The sequence below is a fragment of the Chiloscyllium plagiosum genome, unplaced genomic scaffold, assembly GCF_037043375.1.
Source record: "Chiloscyllium plagiosum isolate Xiang-an unplaced genomic scaffold, Cpla_swu_hap1 HiC_scaffold_6, whole genome shotgun sequence".
Lineage (NCBI taxonomy): Eukaryota > Metazoa > Chordata > Chondrichthyes > Orectolobiformes > Hemiscylliidae > Chiloscyllium > Chiloscyllium plagiosum.
In genome coordinates, this window is record NW_028270144.1 from 3,418,446 (window position 1) to 3,433,045 (window position 14,600).

Consider the following 14,600-nt stretch of genomic DNA (forward strand, 5'->3'; position numbering starts at 1 on the left):
TCTCCATATTATCCCAAAGCAATAAGCCAATTTAAAGAATGTTTAAAACTGACCTGAATTACACCATGCCCTTGTGCAAATACTTCAATATCATCAACTTTCAGGGCTGTGTTTTCAAGAGCCCGTCGAATGAAATGAACTGTGTAATGAACACCATTAATCTTAAGACCTAAGCAAAAAAGTAAAACATATTACTTGCCAGGAGGCCAGACGATGAAGGGGGGGTGAAGCAGTATACAGATCTTTACACACTTTCTTGAGCATCTATTTGCTGACATATGCAATACCAACAGCTATCACCTTAAACTTTAAGACCAACTCCAGTCTGCTGCTATTTATAGCAGGCCAAGTGATTCCCTTTTTAATGTTCAACACTTGGATCCAATTATACTATATTAATTTGTAACTACCCAAACATAAGCAAAGTATGGATTGTACATTATAAAGGAAAGAAGTAAATATGAGAAATAATGAATTAAAAAGCAATATGCTGTGGATGCCTGAAATCTGAAACAATTTCCCTCTCCATAGATGCCACATTTTTTTTTCAATTTCTTTGGGAAGACTGACGGCTTGCCCCTCCAAACACCCTGAGCTACTAACTTCATTTCTTTCCTTAGCAACTATCTGACAGAACTGTAGATTGTCACAACTTTGATCCCAAGCTGAGTTTCACAACACATATTCATGCCATCACAAAGAATGTCTAGAGCCACCTCCACAAAATGGCCTGATTTCACCACCATCACAGCTCAGTTCCAGTTGAAACCCTCACTTTGTCTTTGTTGCCTCTAAATTTAACTACTCCAATGCCCTGCAGGCTGGTATCTCACAATGTACTCTCCGTTAACTTGAAGTGATGCAAAACTCTGCTGCCCAAATCTTTATTTGCACTAAATCCTATTCACTTATCACCTCTGACATCAGTAAGTTGTGCTGGTCCCCACTAAAGCAACTTGTTGATTTTTTAAAAATCCTTATCCTTGCTCCATGTCTCACCCTGGCTCTGCCATTGTCCCGACCCTACAATCTTAAGTACCTTCCATTTTAATTGCTCTACCATTTCTGGGTTTACCTTGATTCTGAGCTCTGGAATTCTCTTTCTAAACCTCTCTCTCTATCCAAGATGTTTCCTGAAGTCCACTGGTGTGACCAAGCTATTGGTCATGCCTTCCAATAGTGCCTTTTGTAGCGATTTGTCTAAATTTTGCTTCATAAGTCTCCTGTGAGTCATTTTGGGAAGTTTTATCAAGTTAATTTCACTACATCAGTACACATTGTTGATTTTTGCAAATAGAAAGTTAAACCATAAGGGGACAGTAATGTACAGGTGAAGAGAGGCCATAATATAGTCAGATCACATAGAGTATTGTTGGTGAGATACAAGGAAATCATTAGAGCAATTCAGTAAAAACACATGATCTGACCAACAATATATTTTGCAAATAACTCATTCAGTGTCCTATAGTCAGATGGATTTGGATGAATGGAATTACTTAGCTAAATTTACTTTGTGAGCACACTGCGGTCTAAAGGTGATAGTTCCACTTTTGAAATATGGCTCAAAATATTTGTCTTCTATTTATATCAAAGTTGACCAGTCAACATTACATGGTGAATTAGGATAAATATCATGTTAAATAAAACTAAATTATCCAATACTAAAAATAAATTTGAAGTGTTCTATGGATTTCAAAAAATGAGTTATTACACCTTTTATACTCCATCTACACATCTCATTGCCATGGAAAGGCTGCCAACATCACCAAAGACCCCTCCCAAACCCAGTAATACTCTCTTCCAACCTCTTTGGTTAGGCAGATGATGCACAGGCTCGAACACACGCACCAACACACTCAAGAACAGCTTCTTCCCTGCCGTTATTAGACTGCTAAAGGAACCTCTCTAATTTCAAATCTAATGTTGGTCTTGCTTTGTGCGCCTCCTGTGCAGCCATAACCTTGTACGCCTCGCTCTGTCTAGGCACCCTATGCTCTGTATGTCCTTGTTTGCTATGATCTGCCTGTAATGCTCACAAAACAGAGCTTTTCACTGTACTTACATGTGACAACAATAAATCAAATCAAATTACACCTCTGAAATCTCACCTTAACTCCAGATCTAGTCCACACAACATGACCCTGAACACAAAACCCCAATATATCTTCTATTTGTATAGGACCATTAACATTAATATAATTTCAAAGCTCTTCAGAGAAGGCATTTGGAAAATAACAAGCTACTCAGGGAAAGTAATGAGGAAGGGTACTCAAAGGCTTCATTTAAGAGATGAGTTTTGTGGATGGAAAAAGGGAGAGCAAAACTGACAGAGAGGCACAAGGAGACATTTCCAAAAATTAGGTAAAGCAAGATGTCATCAGAACACGGGAAAGCAAATCCCATATCAGCAGAGATGTTCACATTACATTTAGAGATGCGGCCATGGAAATATACAAGGTTAAATTCACAGATGAAGCAGGATGGCCTGGCTGACTGTAAGTGGTTGCAGGAAACAAGAAGAAATAACACACTACAAAACTGAAAATGTAGATCATGATTCATTTAACTATTTTCATTGTATGTAAAAGACAAAAACAACAGACTGGAGATGCTTGAAAAGAGAGACTGAAAACAGAAATAATAGCAAAATGAAGTATGTTAGAAACAAAACAGAGTTTGGGAAAAATATAGCAGTTAGTGAAAATGGAATGATCGTGAGTGATTAGCTTGACTTGCAGTGACTGATACTGAAGGTTATTGCACAGTATTCCATTCCTAGCATAATCACGTACAACTTAACAAGGTGACTATTATACATTCAAAAAGAATATCCAAATTGCACTTCAGTAAATAAATTAAAACTCTGCTCAGTAAAAAAAAACAAAAGGAATTTCAGAGTTCCCAAGGTAAAACACTTGGGCAGGTGGCTCATAAAAAACTTTCCATAGGCCTTTCCATTCACCAGTTCATTTTAGAGTGCGTTATTTGGAAATGCACCAAACAATAAGTGCACTTTGTGAATGTTATCGTAAGGACAGACTGACGGGCAGAGGGGGTGGGGTGGCCTTGTTGGTAAGGGACGATATTCAGTCCCTTGCGCGGGGGGACCTAGAGTCAGGAGATGTAGAGTCAGTGTGGATAGAGCTTCGAAATACTAAGGGTAAAAAGACCCTCTTGGGAGTCATCTACAGGCCCCCAAACAGTAGTCTGGATGTCGGATGTAAGTTAAATCAGGAACTGAAATTGGCCTGTCGCAAAGATGTCACTACAGTTGTTATGGGGGATTTTAACATGCAGGTAGACTGGGAGAATCAGGATGGTATTGGGCCACAAGAAAGAGACTTTGTGGAGTGCCTCAGAGATGGATTCTTAGAGCAGCTGGTGCTGGAGCCGACCAGGGAGAAGGCAATTCTGGATCTGGTATTGTGTAACGAACCAGAATTGGTCAGAGACATCGAAGTGAAGGAGCCATTGGGAAGTAGTGACCATAATACAATAAGCTTCAATCTGCAATTTGAGAGGGAGAGGGTACAGTCGGAAGTGACAGTACTTTTGTTGAATAAAGGGAATTATGGAGGTATGAGGGAGGAGCTGGCCAAAGTTGAATGGTGCAATACCTTAGCAGGGATGACCGTGGAGGAACAATGGCAGATATTTCTGTGTATAATGCAGAAGTTGCAGGATCAGTTCATTCCTAAAAGGAAGAAAGATCCCAGGAGGAGGCATGGGTGGCCGTGGCTGACGAGGGAAGTAAAGAAACATATAAAGTTAAAAGGGAAAAAGTATAACATAGCTAAGATAAGTGGGAAAACTGAGGACTGGGAAGCTTTTAAAGAGCAACAGAGGATTACTAAGAAGGAAATACGCAGAGGAAAAATGAGGTACGAAGGTAAACTGGCCAAGAATATTAAGGAGGATAGTAAAAGCTTTTTTAGGTATGTGCAAGGCAAAAAAATGGTTAGGACAAAAATTGGGCCCTTGAAGACAGAAACAGAGGAATATATTACAGAGAACAAAGAAATGGCAGAGGAATTAAATTGGTACTTCAGATCTGTGTTCACTTGGGAAGACACAAGCAATCTCCCTGAGGTAATAGTGGCTGAAGGACCTGAACTGAAGGGAATTTATATTTGCCAGGATTTGGTGTTGGAGAGGCTGTTAGGTCTGAAGGTTGATAAGTCTCCGGGGTCTGATGGTCTGCATCCCAGGGTACTGAAGGAGGTGGCTCGGGAAATCGTGGATGCGTTGGTGATTATTTTCCAGAGTTCAATAGATTCGGGGTCGGTTCCTGAGGATTGGAGGGTGGCTAATGTTATACCACTTTCTAAGAAAGGTGGGCGAGAGAAAGCAGGTAATTATAGACCAGTTAGTCTGACCTCAGTGGTGGGGAAGATGCTGGAGTCTATTATAAAGGATGAAATTACTGCACATCTGGATAGTAGTAACAGGATAGGACAGAGTCAGGATGGATTTATGAAGGGGAAATCATACTTGACTAATCTTCTTGAATTTTTTGAGGATGTAACTATGAAGTTGGACGAGGGAAATCCAGTAGATGTAGTGTACCTGGACTTTCAGAAAGCTTTTGATAAAGTCCCACACAGGAGGTTAGTGAGTAAAATTAGGTTGCATGGTATTGGGGGCAAAGTACTAGATTGGATTGAAAATTGGTTGGCTAATAGGAAACAAAGGGTAGTGATAAATGGCTCCATTTCGGAATGGCAGGCAGTGACCAGTGGGGTACCGCAGGGATCTGTGCTGGGACCACAGCTTTTTACAATATATGTTAATGATATAGAAGATGGTATCAGCAATAACATTAGCAAATTTGCTGATGATACAAAGCTGGGTGGCAGGGTGAAAAGTGATGACGATGTTAGGAGATTACAGGGTGACCTGGACAAGTTAGGTGAGTGGGCAGATGCATGGCAGATGCAGTTTAATGTGGATAAATGTATGGTTATCCACTTTGGTAGCAAGAACAGGAAGGCAGACTACTACCTCAATGGAATCAATTTATGTAAAGGGGCAGTACAGAGAGATCTGGGTGTTCTTGTACACCAGTCAATGAAGGCAAGCATGCATGTACAGCAGGTAGTGAAGAAGGCTAATAGCATGCTGGCCTTCATAACAAGAGGAATTGAGTATAGAAGCAAAGAGGTGTTTCTGCAGCTGTACAGGGCCCTGGTGAGACCACACCTGGAGTACTGTGTGCAGTTCTGGTCTCCAAATTTGAGAAAAGACATTCTGGCTATTGAGGGAGTGCAGCGTAGGTTCACGAGGTCAATTCCTGGAATGGCAGGATTACCTTACACTGAAAGACTGAAGCGACTGGGCTTGTATACCCTTGAGTTTCGAAGATTTAGAGGGGATCTGATTGAGACATATAAGATTATTAAAGGATTGGACACTCTGGCAGTAGGAAACATATTTCCACTGATGGGTGAGTGCCGAACCAGAGGACACAGCTTAAAAATACGGGGTAGACCATTTAGGACAGAGATGAGGAGAAACTTCTTCACCCAGAGAGTGGTGGCTGTGTGGAATGCTCTGCCCCAGAGGGCAGTGGAGGCCCACTCTCTGGATTCATTTAAGAAGGAGTTGGATAGAGCTCTCAAAGATAGTGGAATCAAGGGTTATGGAGATAAGGCAGGTACAGGATACTGATTAGGAATGATCAGCCATGATCATATTGAATGGCGGTGCAGGCTCGAAGGGCTGAATGGCCTACTCCTGCACCTATTGTCTATTGAATGCTGAATGTAATATTTTTAACACCATAAAAACTGAGAATTGAAAATATTTCAGGGGATGTGATGAAAGCAAAGGCATTTTGAAACAAATGCAGAAATTGCTGGAGAAACTCAGCAGATCTGGCAACATCAGTGCAGGGAAAAGAGTTAATGTTTTGAGTCCGATATGACTCTAAACAGTCTGATTTCTTCAGAGTCCAAACTGGATTCAAAACATTAATGCTGTTTCTCTCACATGAGATGTTGCCAGACCTGCTGAGTTTCTCCAGGAATTTATGTGTTTGTGAGACCTTGGAGAAGATTTACCTTGCAAGGACTGCAAAAAACATTACATTAGACAAACTGGCAGGAAACTAGCCACCAGGATACATGAGCACTAACTAGTCACCAAAAGACATGATCAATTATCTCTAGTATCCATACACAGCCGAAGAGGGACACCAGTTTGACTGGGAAAATGCATCCACCTTGAGACAGGCCAAACAAAGACACACACAGGAATTTCTAAAGGCTTGGCATTTAAACTGGAACTCCATTAACAAACATATTGATTTGGACCCCATTTACCAACCTCTCAGAAACAGAACTGGAAATGATATCACCCACCACCACAAACCAAGATACATAAATAGCAAATGGGACAGAACTTCAACGCTTCACCGGAAGCCCACTGATGTTACCTAGCAGGGTGATGAAATGTCTGAAAACAAACCCACCAGCTCAGCAAGCAAAAGAATAAGCCCATGTGTTTATTTCAAATTTCCAGCATCAACAGCATTTTGCTATAATTAAAGGAAATGGAAATTCAATACAAAGTGCAAAATATTCTATCCTTTTGCAACACTGATAGGAATATTAGTGTTGTGGTTCCAACACGTCCTTGTATGCTGCAAAATACAGCAGCTGAAGCCAATGATCGAAAAGGTTCTTTATGATTGGCATAATGATGTCATATATGAGAGGCACTATGACAACATGCCAAGCTCCTTCAAAAGCATCTTTCAACCCTGTCAAATAAAACAAAGAACTGCGGGTGCTGGAAATCTGAAGCAACCAAGAACTAGAATTGCTGGAGATACTCCGCAGAATTGGCAGTATCAGTGAAGAGAGAAACAGAGTTAACGTTTTGAGTCCAGTGACCCTTCTTCCAAACTGATAGCTGCTTGGAAAGGTGGCATTTATGCTGCAGACAGGACTGTAGAAAAACAGACAGAGAGAGAGAAAGAGAGAGAGCCCGAGCATGCGAGAGACAGACAGAGACATACACAGACAGAAAGAGTGCACCAGAGGGTGTGCGAGAGGAGGGACAAAAATGAATGGGTAAGTAGAGATGGAGTCCAGAGAGAGAAAGAATAAAAGACAGGTGGACAAAGTGACTGCTGAAAGTAAACCAACGTTGAAGATAAGCTAGTTATGTGATATTGGGGGCTACAGGTAGTTGAAAATGGGTTGGCTGCGCAGAAAGTGACACATTTCATGACAGGCCTGGGTGACAGTTAATCGACAGAAAGGAGATGGTCATGCTCTAAAATTGTTAAACTCGATGTTGAATCCTGAAGACTGTAAGGTCCCATAGTGGAAGATGAGGTGTTGTTCTACCAGCTTGTGGTGAGATGTTGCCCAGGAAACATGCGGATGTGTCAAAACTGGAAGCTCATGATCATTTTTACAAAACGTAAGTGCTTTGCAAAACATTCAACCAGTCTGTTTTGTCTTCCGATGTAGAGACCACACTGTAAGCAGAGAATACAGTACACTAAATTGAATGCATTGCAGATAAATCATTAACTGGAAGTGCGTCTGGAACCTTGGATAGTGAGGTGGCAAGAGGTAAACAGATAGGTGTTACAGCTTCTGCAATTGCACGGGAAGGTGCCATGGGGGTTGGGGAGTCCTGTTAAGAATGGAAGAAGAGGAGTGGACAAGATTTTAACGGAGAGAACGGTCCTCGCAGAAAGCTGACGAGGGAGGGGAAGGGATTGTGTGCCTGGTGGTGGTATCCTGCTACAGGTGACAGAAATGGCTAACGATCCTCTGGATGTGGATGCCAGTTGAGTGATGGGCGAGGAGATGGTTGAAGTAGAGGTGAGAGTTGAAGTGCAGGAGATAGGCATCAAATACTGACCGTACACATTTAACCTGAATATGATTTGAATCACTTCAGAGAATGGGTCAACATCATTATAACCTTCTTCGAACTGCTCTCAGTTCTGAGGAGAGGTCACCAGACTTGTAACATTAACTCTGCTTTTTCTCCCCGTAGATGCTGCCAGACCTGCTGACGTTCCCTAGTACTTTCTGTTTTTGTTTGTTTCCAAGCTGTAGTCTCTATGAATTAGATGGGGCAAATGCAGACAGATTCATGACAGCACCACAATGGGGAAATTCCCTTCTGCCACACACCATTCTAACTTGGCTGCTCATCCACAATTGGCGCATCAACACTCTGGAAATCCCTCCTAAACAGCAATGGAACCATACCAACACCGATGGGACTGGGACTGCAACTGTTCAAGACTGTGGCACATAACTGCCTTCTGAAGGCTATTTATGGATGGACATCAAATAGTGGGCTTGCCAGCAAGGCTCATGTTAATGTGAGTGAAATATGACCAACATCTTAACAGGAACTGAAGGACAGATCTTCTGCATTTAAATGAGCTTTGTTATTAATATGACGACTAGTATACTAATTCAGACTAATAATGGATTTTAATCCTTTAATGTACAGATTTAACAAACTTCATTAAACAAGCAACCAGGTTATGGCAGCAGCTGTGCAGTGAAACAGAGTTAGTGTTTCAGATTTATGATCATTCAGTGGAACTGTTTGTCCCATACTTCTGGTGAACAGATTCAACAAGATGAATCTTGTTGAGACAGAAAGACATTCCATCTCTGCACATCATTCAGCCATTTATTGCAAAGCTATCTGTTACCTGATAGGAGCAGAGCAATGCCTCCACAAGCATTTGGAGAAGACATCGAGGTTCCATTCATTAACTGTGTTCCACGTAGTGTCCAGTTTGGGACAGAAGCTATTGCACCACCTGGCGCACTGATACTCACTCCCAGAGCTCCATCCGCGCTGAAAGAATACATTAAACAAGTCTAGTAACCTACACTTTAAAGACTAAGAACAAGCAGGAAAATTGAGTCGTCACTTAAGAATTTCCACTTATACAGGATTCTCTCAGTAGCCCTAATGCAGCCAATGTTCATTGCTTTAAACACTCCCTCCCCTACAGTGTCAGTGGTAATGTACCAGTTACAGGATAACCTGCAATAACTCTCAAAGACTTCTTTCAGCAGCCAGCCTAATTTATGAAAGCTAAGTCCCATAAGACACAATGAATTCCCCTTCACATGCAAGTTCCCTTTGAAATCTCACACCTACATCATTGTTTTATTCAAACATTACTGGTCAAAATCCTGGAGATCTCTGCCTAACAGTGATGTCAGAGTGTCTTCACTGCAAGGACGATAGCAACTCAGTACAGTGAGTTTTCAAGAGCAAATACAGACTGGCGATAAATGCTGGATTTGACACTGATGCCCATGATCCATGAGCAAATACAAAACATTGCACAAAACAGAAAACCTCATTTTCAGGCCACTTCAGACTTGAAATCTGACCCTTAATTAGTGGCACACTTTCACCTGCCAATTTGGTAGCATCAGAAGTTCACCAGATAAATTATAACCATAAAATTTAACCACAATAGGAATTGAATAATTTCAGAGCAGTGCTGACACAGAAAGTTCTCAAGGTACCATGTCATTTATTAATACAAAATTTCATTTTGAAAGTTTTCTGTTAAGTATCCACTCTTGTAATATCAGAGCATGAAGCCTTTATTTTGAGCTGAAATTTATTGCAGACTGCTTTTGCCCTAAAAGTAATATTCTTTTACTTTCTATGATCTAGCTAATCCAGAAGAGGGAGTCTATTTTGAAAATCCTAATGCTAAAGCCGCAGTGTAACCTTGAATGAAGTGGTATAGGATCCCCTGGAAGAGGCAATAACACATTTCTAAAATTTAGCATTGAATGGAGTATAATTTCACCTTGGTGTAAGACTCCTGTAGTGCAGTGGTAACATCCTTACCTCTGGACCAGGAGGCTTGGGTTCAATAACACGTCTGAACTGGTTGATTGGAAAATATCTAACTTCACCTTGGTCCTCCTCTGCACATTCTAAAGTTACCAAAGTGAAAGCAAATTCTGATTGCATTCCTTAAATAAACACATTTTAACATGGGGGAGGCAGTAACATATTGGTAATGTCATTGGAGTGGCAATCCAGACAGGGCCTGTTAGCTCAGCTGGCTGTTTGTGATACAGAGTGACACCAACAGCATGGGTTCACTTCTCACACCATCTGAGGTCACCATGAAGGTCCTGCCTGCTGAACTTTGCCCCTTGCTTGAGGTTTTATGACCTCAGGCTAAACCACTACCAGTCACCTCTCTCTAATAAGAGAGCAGCCTCATGGTCTGTTGGGACTTTGGCGACTTTACTAAATCCAGAAGCCCAAGCAAATTATCCTGGATATGGGTCTGAATCCACTGTGGCAGATGGTGAAACTTTAATTCAATTTAAAGCAAAACTACAATAAATGCTGGTCTGGCTAGCCACACCCATCTCATGATCAAAGCAACAAAAAAGCTTTCCCAGTGCAGATGAATTTCAATTGGATCATTAACAGAGGTGCTTAATAGAACACATACTTCAATCTTTAATAGAAAATTCTTAACAGCATGGTTTTAGGTTACACTTTAAAACAGCAGATATTTGAGGAACACTCCTAAACACTCAAAAACTAAGTTTGAACTGACATCAGCCCTTGAGAACTTATTTCTTCTTAGAAAGAAAATTAGGATTATTTTATCCTATATTTAGAATTACTTCCTTTGACTGAACACAAATGGCTTTTAAATATAAACAAATACAAAACTTTTAAATACAGCCTTAAAATGACGCTATTTAAAATGATGAGTTACTGTCTCAATTAAAGTAGAACAAAGGAATTTCATAAAAATAGGTTAATGTATTTATTACTAATAGTACACAACACAAGCTCAAGGTAAATAAAACTAAAAAGAGTCAGGTAGAGAAATGAAAAATAAAAAGATCTTTTTAAATTAATTACACTATTCTTATGATTACTCAAGAATTAAGAGCTACTGATATGCTATTCACCATAAAAGTTTGTTTAAAAGCCAAAAGGTTGACCAACACAGACATTACTTACCAAGGTCCTCTTGAAGACCAGGTATATTGGTTGGCAGGCAACTTTTCTCGCAAGGAGTATTCAGCAACCATCATGTCAGGTGAGACATATGCACCAACCCCTGTAGTTAAATATGATTATCGAGTCATTGAGGTAGACAGCATGGAAACACCTCGTTGATACAAATTAATTTCCTAAACTGAACTAGTACCCTTTGGCTGTGTTTGGTCTATATCACTCTATATTAACTGTCCAAATGTCTTTTAAATATTGTAACTTTAACAGTCTCTACCACTGCCTCTGGCAATTTGTAATTTGAAAATTATGTTATGCAATGGTGGAACAACTCTTACCAAAGTTATAGTTTTGTGGAACGTTAACTACTTGAGATCTAAGTCATTGGCACAAATTGGGAGAAGTTATTAAATTATATAATCATATTGTTTCTAAATGAATAGTAATCCTTCAATGTAGGTTTGCCTAGATATTACATTAAAAAAAAGTGATAGTGGAAAAACGGTAATACAATAAAAAACATTCAAAGCTAAATAGACCAATCAAACCTACTGATACATGCAAGTAAAAGTGATTCCCATAGTATGCCACATCCAATATACGTTCTCTCAATCTGCAGAATTAAATGGTCCAGGTCAAGGAAGACTTCAGAACAATGCTGAAGATTATATCTATTATCTTTTTAAATATTCATTGAGAAATCAGATTAATAACTGACTTACCCTTTAAAAACAATTGTAGTGTATAGATTAAACAAATTGACAACAGACAAGTGTATCAGTCATACTAGAATATAAGTGAATAAACATTAAGTTATGCAATCCAACATTGCACAATGCCTTATTTCTCATAATCATTGCTAGTTGGATAACCAAAGAGATTTTATTTTTGAGCAGGCTTTTTACATGATTTTTCTTAGCCTTGTGACAAACACTGCTGATTCATAAATCAAACAATATTCATCTACACAACGCTGACAAGATATATACATATTGGGATACAATGACCATACATGAAAGGTCGAAAATTCAATCGAATGGAACTCTGGATGCAATAGCATGGATATGCAAATGAATACAAAAAGTAGGTGGTCAGTAATTTCAGGTTCAAACCAACTGAGGTACAGAAAGCACCTGGTAACGGCTGTGGAACTTCAGGATTGGCCTTTTTGGAAAGGGGAGAAAATTGGTGGAAGGGTTTTTTAAAAAATACCTTTGGATATAGTCATAAAGAAGTTAAGTAAAACCAGTTCTTACCAATAACACTGGATGTAGTTCCACCTGGACACCCTACAGTGGAAAGGCAAGGTCCATTATTGCCTGCACTTGATACATAAATAATGTTGTGCTTCAATACTGCTTCATTGATTACTTCACAAATGCATCTGAAAGAGTCAATTGAATAAAACAAATTTCAGGAGAATCATTTCCAGCTCTGGGACTGACCACTCTAACAATTAAACTTCTAAGTCTCTCTTCAAAACCCTCAAGTCTTCCTTTTGTTTAAAGTCTTACGTACAAGCATTTTTCAGGACAAATCCAGTTGCAAAGTTTGTTGAACTTTATTACAGAATTAACTTTAAATTCTCTTCAACTAGATAATCCCCTCTGTTTTGTCTCTCTCATTAACTCCTCCTCAGAGTTATTGACAATCACCAAAACTTCACAATCACAAGCACTCTGGTCTTTATTTCACTGAATAATCCAAATTAAGCTCTGGTTTCCATATCCAATTGTGTGCCTGTTGGGACTATGGTGACAAGATCTCAATTTTGTACTTTCAGAGGGTTGTGAAGGTTTTTTTTTACACAAGAGGTCCTTCCTGATTCAATCACAGTGATTTCTTATTTTCTGCTCTTTCACTCCACTTTTGCAGTCCACAGACCCTGATCACAGTCAGTAAGTCATACAGCATGGAATCAGATCCTTCAGTCTAACTAGTCCTCACCGACCGTGTTCCCAAACCAAACTAGTCCCATTTGCCAGCATTCAGTACATATCCCTCCAAACCTTTTGTATTCATGAACTTATCCAAATGTCTTTTAAATGTTGCAACTGTAGCTGCCTCCACCACTTCCTCTGGCAGTTCATTCCACATATGAACCACTCTCTGTGTAAAAAAGATGCTCTTTTTTTTACACTTTTTCTTTTTTCACCATAAAAAACATGCCCTATAGAAATGAACTCTCCTATCCTAAGGAAAAGAGTCTTGCTATTCATTTTATCAATGCCCTTCATGATTTTATAAACATCTATAAGGTCACCCCTTAACCTCCTACCATAGACTGTTGTGGAATATATGTCAGCCAAGTACCTACCAATTGATCTGCACATATTTTAATTCTCAATAACTCATATTACCGTCATCATCCATGGATCTATCACAACCAATTCCTCAGCAGATTCATCACAAAGCACAGCACTGAAATACAAGGTTTCTAGTTTACTTCTAGTAGCTGTGTATAATTCAAGATTTCCTAAATACTTATGTGTCAATGGATTAAACCTTAATATTCTGATTGTCATGTTTGACAAGTATGTTGTAACATCACAAGTGATTTATGGGCGGCATGGTGTCTCAATAGTGAGCCCTGCTGCGTCATAGTGCCAGGGATCAGGGTTCAATTCCAGCCTCGGGCGACTGTGTGTGGAGTTTGCACATTCTCCCAGTGTCTGTGTGTGTTTCGTCCAGGTGCTCTGGTCTCGTCCCACAATCCAAGATCTGCAGGTTAGATGAATTGGCCATGTTCAGGAATGTGTAGGTTAGGTGCATTAATCAGGAGAAATGTAAAGTAATAAGGTTGGGGAATGGGTCTGGGTGGGAATACTCTTCAGAGGGGTGGATTTGTTGGGCCAAATGGCCTATTTCCACAGTGTAGGGATTCCATGATTCTATGATTTTACTCTACAGGAGTATTTCCAGCATTTTCAGTTTTTGTTTCAAATCCCACCAACCACTCCATAGTTTTTTTTTTGTTGCTGATCCTGAAATAAATGTTCATGAAGATGTCTAGTGGTTGGTGCTGTTTGATTGATGTAAATCAATGTCCATTCTAAGTAATGGAGGACCATCTCGTAACATCTAGCATTCTACCATCACTGGTTAAAATAAATCTCATGGCATCACCTTAATGGTAATTTGTTTTCATTTTCCAGGAACGATCCAAACCCACTGTCTGTCAAATTTGATTCCACAGTAAGGACTTGCATGTCATTGCACTGATTTATGTTTCGATATATTCGATTCTGGTATTAGCAAAACACTGATCAATGGTACTCACCCTGAATTGGGCCAATGGGTAGCTTCACCATAGCTGTAGTTTACAAGATCACATTTATATTTTATTGCTTCAATCATCTGGAAGACATGAGAAGACAGGGTAGATAAAAATAAACTATTTCTACTGGTTGGGGATTCTACAACCAGGGGGCATAGTCTGAGAATTAAGGCCGGGCCGTTCAGGAGAGACGTTAGGAAGCACTTCTACACACAAAGGGTGGGAGAGGTTTGGATGCCAGATCAGTTGTTAATTTTAAATCTGAGAGAGATAATTTGTTTTTGTTAAGCAAAGGTAGTAAGGGATATGGGCCAAAGGCAGG

The 14,600-nt window shown here is 39.8% G+C and overlaps 1 protein-coding gene across 6 annotated transcripts in view; it reads right to left on the minus strand.

Annotated features, from left to right (window-relative positions):
* The window catches only part of tpp2 (tripeptidyl peptidase 2), a 108,702-nt gene that overhangs the window by 64,547 nt on the left and 29,555 nt on the right, over positions 1–14,600 (minus strand). For all 6 annotated transcript variants that reach the window (XR_015757377.1, XR_015757378.1, XM_043691155.2 and 3 more), the window contains exons 8-12: positions 14,282–14,358; positions 12,258–12,385; positions 11,008–11,107; positions 8,693–8,841; positions 54–169 (exon numbers count right to left, since the gene is read on the minus strand). Coding sequence is in view for 4 of the 6 variants with exons in the window: in XM_043691155.2 (XP_043547090.1) it covers positions 54–169; positions 8,693–8,841; positions 11,008–11,107; positions 12,258–12,385; positions 14,282–14,358 (570 nt within the window). In the remaining 2 variants the exon portion in view is untranslated. The remainder of the gene's footprint in view (positions 1–53; positions 170–8,692; positions 8,842–11,007; positions 11,108–12,257; positions 12,386–14,281; positions 14,359–14,600) is intronic.